We start from the raw sequence: 9,479 nt of genomic DNA on the forward strand, positions 1-9,479 counted from the left end.
TTGTCAGCCAAATTTGTACCGATCATGTTAACCAGATAAAAGGGGCATTGACCTTCTTAAAATCTCTGCTGTGGTAAGATAGATGGTTAACATCCTTCGAGTGTTCAGAATTGCTTTCATTATGGTCTAGTAGTTTTTTAGATATATGCGTAGCCAATGGATGTACTTGTACAGTGCCAGTGAATACAGCACATCCATGCACAGTGACGGTTCACCACCACTATCTCAGGTTTACCCTTTTGGCATCAATCATTCTAGGGTAATAAACATCACATCGATCAACATGATTGCAGCGAAGCCCTTCAGCGTTTTCAGCATCAGATCTTCTAGGGTTGCGTCAACGCTTGTCCAGCACTGCACATATTGCTCCTCGCACTTCACTCGTCTCAATACCGTGAAGGATTCAGCAATGGCCAACCTAACAGGAAGGGGGGAAATAGGTTAAGATATGATGAAATGAGGTGTTGCCACAGCAAATGAGGTGCTTCAGTTGGCAACGAATATTCTAGAAATGGAATCACTAATCAGACACCATAAGCGCAAAAAAATCTAAACTGAATCATATAACTCCTTCCGTATTAAAATATAAGATGTTTTTTAGACTAGTTTAGCCTACAAAAATGTCTTATATTTTGGTACAGATGTAGTACTTTTTTGCATGTATCCCCAAATCTGACTTGCTTTACCAAATGTTTGATGAGGAAATGAACGAAGCAGACACATTAGTTGCTGAAAAAGAAACTAGTATATCTGCTTCTCAGTTAACTCACCCGACCAGCATGATTTCCTGCTTGCAAAATGTTTTCCATATCAAATAAATAACTAAAATCCGTCATTAGTACAGAACTACAGATATACAGTTCAACTGTAACCCCGAAGAAAGCATCTTGTGGTCAGCACCAATAAGGCATTATCCCTCTGTATCTAACTTGGTAGGTAGAAAGGACATTCGAAAGAATCATCAACTTCAAACAATACTCTTGTAGATTTTAAAAGGTTTTCAAAGAAGCACAAAATGCTCACTCGATGTGTATGACAGATCATCTGCAGAAAATACAAAATAGCTGCAGCGACGTTAACTAAATGAACTACGGCAACTAATGATATGGTCAAACCTATGGGAATTCCATGTATCAATTTATACGTTAACCATTCAGCAGCGATATGGTCAACGTATGGGAATTCCATGTATCAATTTATTGCCTAAACTCAACATTTCAGCATATAAATTGCTTATTTGGAGCATCAGGTTCAAACAAGATTTATGAACAAAACTAATCAGAGGCAGTGAATTGCATGAGCAATAGACACGCCTAAGGCCAAAACACCCGACCATATACATATTTAACTCAGGCTCCAGTAGAGTATTTCACTGTTGATACAATGCCTAGGAGCACAACTTTCAAAATTCAAACAAAACACACAATCAATGATACAATACAATGTAAATGATAATAATTCGCATATTGCAAGACAGAACACAGGCTTTGCCTCATAAAATTAAACCATTCGCAGCATGAAGGTTCTAAGAGTAATGGGCACACAATCAATGATACAATACAAAATAGAATACCGCAAAAAATGATACAACAATGCAAATGATAATTTATATATTGCAAGACAGAACACAGCTTTGCCTCATAAAATTAAACCACATCATTAAATAAACACGAACCGAATATACAAGACCACGTTCCAGCCTACACATAACACACCCCACAGCGAATGAGGTGCTTCGGTTGACAAGGAATATTCTAGAAACGGAATCACTAATCAGACATAAGCACAAAAAAACTCTGAACTAAATCGCATATTTTTTGAATGTGTAACCAAATCTGACTTGCTTTACCAAATGTTTGATGAAGAAATGAACAAAGCAGACACATTAGTTTCTGAAAAAGAAACTAAGTATCTGCTTGTCAGTTAACTCACCCGACCAGCATGATTTCCTACTTGCAAGATGTTTTCTATCAAATAACTAACTAAAACCCATCACTGGTACAGAACTACGGATATACAGTTGAACTGTAACCCAAAAGAAGGCACCTTGTTGTCAGCACCAATAAGGCATTATGCCTCTGTATCTAACTTGGTACGTCAAAAGGACATTCGAAAGAATCATCAACTCAAACAATACTCTTGTACTAGATTTTAAAAGGTTTTCAAAGACGCACAAAATGCTTACTCAATGTGTATGCCAACTCATCAGCAGAAAATACAAAATAGCTGCAGCGACGTTAACTAAATGAACTACGGCAAAGTAATGAAATAAGATACTGCGCCATTCTTATATGGTCAACATATATGAATTTGACGTATCAATTTATTGCCTAAACTCAGTATTTCAGCATATAAATTGCTTATTTGGAGCATCAGGTTCAAATAAGATTTGTGAACAAAACTAATCAGAGGCAGTTAATCGCATGAGCAGTATACGAACCTAAGGCCAAAACACCTGACCGTATACATATTTAACTCAGGCTCGAGCAGAGTATTTCGCTGTTGATACCATGACTATGAGCACAACTTTCAAAATTCAAACAAAGCACACAATCAACGGTACCATGCAAATGATAATTCACATATTGCAAGATTGAACACAGGCTTTGCCTCATAAAATTAAATCATTCGCAGCATGAAGGTACTAAAGAGTAAATGGGCACACACAAATTACAGGGCAACAAAAAATCAGTAGAGCAGTCTTTATGGTATGGTATTTTGGATGCATGCCTAGTCTACACCAGTTAAGTAATCTACTAGAGCCAAGATAAACAAGAGCATACATCTCTCCTAGCGTTGCACATTGAGCATCTCCTTAGCCTCCTTCTGCTCGCCTTGCAGGGTATCACTTGTGTACTTGCTGAGCAGCTCCTTCTTCTTCTTCTCTAGCACCATCCGCTCAATCTCCTTCTCATCAGGGAGCGGCACATGTGCGACAAACTCCCTCCCAGCCTCTTCCCCCTTCTCTCTTTCCATCCTCTCTTCCTCCAGCCTCCTCTCCTCCTCAACCTCCTCCTCCACCTCCTCGAACAGCACCTCCCTAGCAGCTTCCCCACCACGCCCACCTGCTGCAGCCACCTCGCCACTCACCACATTCTTCATGGCCTCCCGCCGCACACGCTCCACCCGGTGCCACTCCGTGACAACCTCGTCCCGCATGCGCTTCTCGGCAGCAGCCTCAAGGGGCTCAAGCACACCGTCCTCATCGTCATAGTATCCGTAGTACCCGGCATTGATGCGCTTGTGGATCTCATAGCGGGTGCGGCGCTTGCGGACCTCAGGTGGCTTGTCAAATAGCTCACGGACGCCGGGGAGCTTCTTGGCAGCGCCAAAGTAGCGGTAGCCTGGGCCCCGGCCGGAGGGGTTGGGGATGGCGACGATGTTGCCGTCGAGGTCGGTCATGAGGGCGGCGTTGGAGCTGCGAGAGTAGTCGCGGCCTCCGAGCTCGAGGATGCGGCGCTCCCAGTGGCTGCGCTCGCGGAGGAGCTTGTTGATCTCGTCGTTGAGGTCTCGGAGGCGGTGCTCCCCGAGGCCCTCGTTCTGGATCTCGGCGACCTTGACGCCGATCTCGCGCAGGATCTCTCCACGCCAGCGGTCGGCGTCAGCGAGGTCCCGGCACTCGGAGGCGAGGTACGGCCGGCGCTCGCGGGGCTTGCGCTTCTCCTCCTGCTTCATCGTGATGAAGCGGTTCAGCATGGACTGCGCCTTCTCCTCGTTACGCGCCATGGTGGGCGGTCGCGCGGAGCGGCCGGTGGTGGTGCGGGCGGTGGCGGCGGCGAGGTTCGCGAGCTTGGGGACGAGGGTTTGGGGGGGAGGCGCGTGGGCTGGATTGGGATTTGCGGGCTAGGTTTTAGGGGAAGAGAAGCGGCTTTGATGGCTCACCTGGTTGGTATCCGCTCTGCGTTCGCTGGACCAAATTTTCTTTTCGGTTAGGAAAACCCTTGTGTTTAAAACGGCTGATCACGTCGCTCGCTGGAATCAACCGCCTCCTCGGTGTGCCACGCGTCCTGTGGGTCCACGACTGCTTTTCCCTCCCCTTCTCCCGAAACCTTATTCCCCGCGCCCTCGTCTCTCCCCTGCCTCTCTTCGAGGCTAAATTTCGTGTTTTGACCCTTTTGTGAAACTTTAGCAGGATCTGACTTTGGTTCAAAAAATTTCAGGATCTGACCCTTTTCCTACCGTCATAGCCGTTGGCGGTAGGGTTACACTACCTACCGCCATAATCTTCGGCGGTAGAATTTAACTACGTTATGATGTTGTTATAATATTAAAAATACTCTACCGTCAGGGTCCTTGGCGGTACACAGTTATACCCTACCGTCGGGGTCTTTGGCGGTAGGGTCTGGCACTACCTTCGCTTTGAAAATGCGTTTGCCCATGCATGCATGCCGGCTGGGGCTGGCTCGTTGCAGAGAAATTGATAGGTACTATGCTCCTACAAACCATGGCAGAGAAGAACGGTGGTTTGCTAGCTAGCTGTCCATCAATTGTTTAAGTCTGTCACGTCCAGAGCTAGGAGCTATACTAGTAATGCATGTGGGTGGAGAGAGAAAAGGAGAGATGGATGTAAGTGCATGTCTTTGCACAGTGTGCAGTGCGTCAGAGCGTCAGGGAGAACAAAGCTTGCATGCACTCATATGCATTTTTGAGAGTCTACCGCCAAATACCATGGCGGTAGGGTCACACGGCCTACCGCCAAAGACTCTAGCGGTATGCTATTTTTCACGTCAAATCGCCGTGACGGTGCAGTTAAGTCCTATCGCCAGAGTCTTTGGTGGTAGGTTGTGTAACCCTACCGCCAACGACTACGGCGGTAGGAAAAAGGGTCAGATCCCGAAATTTTTCCGAACCGGGGTCCGATCCTGTTAAAGTTTCGCAAAAGGGTCAAAACACGAAATTTAGCCCTCTTCGATTCACCCACAAGGCACTCCTGAAGATTCAATGGAGCGCCGCCGGGTTCATTGATGCGAGATAGAGATACAACAGGAGCATCGTTGGAGCCACCAAAGGCTGGAATGGAGCGCCGCCGGACAGCCGGAGTCGTTGGGAGCTTCGCTACGGCTACGACGGAGCTGCAATGGAGCGTCGCCGGGGTCGTTGGAGCTCCGTTGCGGCTGCAATGGAGCTTCGTTGGAGCTGCAATGGAACCCTAGCCACCGCCAGGAGGCCAATCTTCTAGCGCCGTCCTCCGGCGGCTCCCCTCCGCCGGCAACCTCGGTCGTCGGTGGTGAGGGGGGTCGTCGGATCCACGCGCGTGGATCATTTTTACTCTCTTGTAGTTTAGGTTTTTAGCTTGTTCATCGTCTTGGCTTCGGCGGCGATGATGACAACGCTGAATAATTCTTCTGATCCTTCCCTGACGAGGCTATCGGTCCTATGGTTGGGGATGAATTTGGAAACCAGTCTGTTCAAGCAAGGATGGCGTGGCGGCGGCGGCATCCTCGTGGTGGACCTGTGTCCTCGGGCTCCATTGTTGCGACGGTGTTTGCTTCAGACTCGGCGCGGAGCTTGGGAGGTAGTCCAGGAGCAGATGTGGATTGTGGTCCGCATCGACGACATCTGGAAGACGGAACGTATGCTGGATTCGTGGTTCATGGATGGCAGGTATGGTTTCCTCCTTCAGCATCTTAGTCGTGGTGGGGTGCCAGATCTGGAGTTCGATGGCGTGTCCGGGGTGTTGCCCCAGTCCAATTCATTCAACGGCAAAGGCTTCACTTTTGATGAGCCACCTTGGAGGTCCGCAGAGCTGCATATCAGCGATGGAGCCACGTCGAGCTCGGATGAGGAGATGATCCATCATTCCTTTCTTCGGTGGCTGCTGTGGTGGTGCCGAAGGTAGGTGACGGACGTTGCTGTCAAACTCAAAGATATTCTGCTATCTTTTCAGTTTTGTCATGTCGATCCTTACGTGACGTACTTCGATCTTTATGATATGAATGAGACACGTATTACCATGCAAAAAATAAATAATAGGGAGCTGATGTTTATCCTGTGTGAATGAACGTTTTTTACACACGGTGTAATCACATATGCTCACATACACACATATACATTCAGCCCTATGAACGCACGCACACACATTACCCCTATGAGCATCATACCGAGCCGACCCAACATCATGAGATTGACGAAATCATCACTGACATCTCGTAGTCGACAGAATCCTCTCACTGAACAAACATCATCGGAAAGACTGAAATAAATTCTGAAAAATACAGGCACTGGTGCCAAGTCTAGGTTTTGAACTTTAGTAGGCTGGCTTCACCGCGCATGCGTTCCTCAACAAAGCTTATCATGACAGGACACCGATTTTCCTCATCATTTGCTCAAAGAATCACTATGAGGAACGTTCAAGAATTGTCATGCTAAAACAAAGAGTTTTGCTATCCTATAACATAAAGATTTGTCATGCTAAACAAGCAAAAAATGTCAAGCTATAGAAGACAGATTGCCATACTACAACAGAAAAAAATGTTGTGCCTTTTAGAAAATTGTCATGTTGAAGTAGAGAGAATTGACAGGCTAGAGAGAAGAGGAAGTTGCTCACATGTTTAGAAATTGTCGTGCACAAAGGAGAATTACCGTGTTAGCAGAAAAGGATTACCATGTTACAACAAACAAAATTGCCAATTTGCCATACCATGCTACAATCGGACGATTCGCCATGCTACGCAGAGAAGTTGCCACAGATGATTTTAGTAATGTGCATACGTACATCGTGGGTGGATGTCATGCTTCGCGGGGTCATTCCCTCGGGCGGGTGCACAAGAGGGAACGTTTGTGTCGTCCCCTGTGGAGGGTGAATGGGAGGGAATGGTGTGCCCATAGGGATTACCATATGTCACCGCTTTAAGATTCACGCATGGAATCACCGCTTTAAGATTCACGCGTGGAATCACCACTTTAAGATTGCCACGCGTTTCGAAAGTATCTGAAAAGATCATAAAAGGTTGTAGAAGGTCCTAAAAGATTTTGAAAGGTTATGGAAACTTCTAGAATATTCTAGAAGGTCCTAGTGGGCTAGCCCCTTATGCCTTGGTGGAGAGGTGACCATGGGAGGAGTCCTAGGAGGACACCCCTCATATTTTGACCAACCTTAGGGGAAACTTTCAACACAATATGAATTATGATATGTGGCCGGAGGTAGCACACTTGACATAGCTTTTTAAAAAACAACATTTCATTAGGAAGCATATGAATGAGAAATTTTCATTGTTCAATACAAATACATAATAAATAAAGTTTTTGTTGATGTTTTTTTTCATGGGCTGGACGTGCTATTGACGTCCGTTGCAACCTTGGATTGCTTGAATTCAAAAGGCAAGGACGACTTCCTCTCATTTCCTCCTATAAACCTAGGTTGCTAGGGTAAAAATGTCCTCCATACTTCACCGACGAGGCCATGGATTCACCTCCCCTCTGCCTGTCGCTCCGGTGGCAGTGGTGGAAGGGGAATCCCGGTGCATCCGCTTTGGTTAGTAGTTTAGGTTAGGCTCTTTTAGTCCTTGCAGGTGCGGCGTTCTGACGGGTGGCGGTGCTTCTTTCTTCAAAATTGTCTTTTGGGCTTCGACCCCCTCGAGTCCATCCGTCTGGATGTATTCGACGGAGCTCCTGCGTAGATTCCTCCGTCTCCTTGGGGCGATGAGGTTAGTGTTTCTCATCGTGTGGCGACAATTAGTGTTATGCTCTTCATATCTATGCAAGGGTTCAATGATGATGACTGCATGTAGCACCCAAGATGCGATTCTATCCCAATAACGTGATGAATTCATGATTGAGGCACAATCGCATTCCGAGCACATAATAATGTGGATATCATTACAACATACCATGTACTGAATATTTAAAAAAAACATACCATGTACTGAATAGATGAGAATACAAGATAAAGGCTTACACTCGCCACAAGCTACAACATGAATACAACAGTTCATCAATACATAGCAATCATCATACAGAAGAGCAGGATCCGATTACGGATGAAATCAAACAAAAAAGAAGACCGACCCGAAACCTATCCCTTGAGCGAAGAAGAAGCGGAAGAAGAACTCCAAAATAAGCATGCATCGCTCTCGCGTTAGATCATTACATTACCTGTACCTGCAACTGTTGTTGTAGTAATCTATGAGCCACGAGGACTCAGCAATCCCATTACCATGGGTATCAAGACTAGCAAATCTTAATGGGTAAGGAATGGATAAGTGGTGAGGTTGCAGCAGCTCTAAGCATCATATGGTGGCTAACTTACGAGTACAAGAGTAAGAAGAGTAAACTACGCATAACAGTCGCAAACTAGTAATGATCAAGAAGTGATCCTGAACTACTTACGTTCAAACATAACCCCACCGTGTTCTCTTCTCGAACTCACTCGAAAAGAGACGGTCACAGTTATGCACACGGTTGGTGTATTTAATTTCGGGTCTGGTGTCAAGTTCTCTACAACCGGATATTAAAAATTCCCATCTTCCACATAACCGCGGGCATGGCTTTCGAAAGATCAAACCCTGCAGGGGTGTCCCAACTTAGTCCATCACAAACTCTCACAATCAACGAAGGAAAATCCTCCTCCTGGAACAACCCAATCAAGCTCGAAATCCTGGTTCACAAGACATTTCGACAATGGTAAAACAAAACCAGCAAGACCTCCCGACGTGCCGACAGCTTGATAGTAGTCGCGCGTATCTCGTCTCAGGCCACGATCGGATGGGTCAAGCTACGAGTAAAACCAGACCTCGAGTTTCCCCGTGGTGGCCCTGCAGGTTGCCCGGTTTGGACCAACACTCATGAGGAGCACTGGCCCGGGTTGTTAATTAAGAGTCCTCGGGTGCTAGCCGGTCCCTATGCAAGTTTTAGTTGTTATTAGGCAAATGGTAAAACCAATGTTGGGCCTTGCTGGAAGAGTTTTATTCAAAGCGAACTGTCAAGGGGGCCCCATAAACCCCGACCGTGTTAGGAACGCAAAATCAAGGAACATAACACCGGTATGACGGAAACTAGGGCGGCAAGAGTGGAACAAAACACCACGCAAAAGGCCGAGCCTTTCACCCTTTACTAAGTATATATGTGCATTAATTAAATAAGAGATATTGTGATATTCCAAGATATCCATGTTCCAACATGGAACAACCTGCAACTAGCAACGCTACAAGAGGGGTTGAGCAAAGCGGTAACATAGACAAGCAACGATATGCTGGGAGGGTGAAAAGGTTAGAGTCTGTTTCATGGCATATTGGGAGGCTTGATAAACAAGTGGTAGGTAGCGCGACATAGCGATAGCATCGAGACAACTAGCAAGCAAAGATAGTAGTGGTATCCAGGATAACGGTCATCTCGCCTGAAATCCAGCTAGGAAGAAGACCGAATCCATAAAGTAGATGAATCAACGTAGTCGAACGAATCCTCACAATCGCAACGTAACCGGAACTATCGAGAAGGAGCACAACTGGAAAGAAGCAAACAACTCGGCAAACAGGCAAGCA

The 9,479-nt window shown here is 46.2% G+C and overlaps 1 protein-coding gene across 1 annotated transcript; it reads right to left on the reverse strand.

Annotated features, from left to right (window-relative positions):
- Positions 1-101: 101 nt before the first annotated feature.
- Positions 102-3,940, reverse strand: LOC123144742 (pre-mRNA-splicing factor ISY1 homolog). The gene is made up of 2 exons (XM_044563965.1): positions 2,784-3,940; positions 102-418 (listed from the first exon to the last, which is right to left on the reverse strand). Exon 1 carries the CDS (start codon positions 3,724-3,726, stop codon positions 2,791-2,793), a length of 936 nt encoding a protein of 311 aa, XP_044419900.1. The 5' UTR covers positions 3,727-3,940; the 3' UTR covers positions 102-418; positions 2,784-2,790.
- Between the last annotated feature and the right edge of the window lie 5,539 nt (positions 3,941-9,479).

Source organism: Triticum aestivum, chromosome 6D (genome assembly GCF_018294505.1).
Source record: "Triticum aestivum cultivar Chinese Spring chromosome 6D, IWGSC CS RefSeq v2.1, whole genome shotgun sequence".
Lineage (NCBI taxonomy): Eukaryota > Viridiplantae > Streptophyta > Magnoliopsida > Poales > Poaceae > Triticum > Triticum aestivum.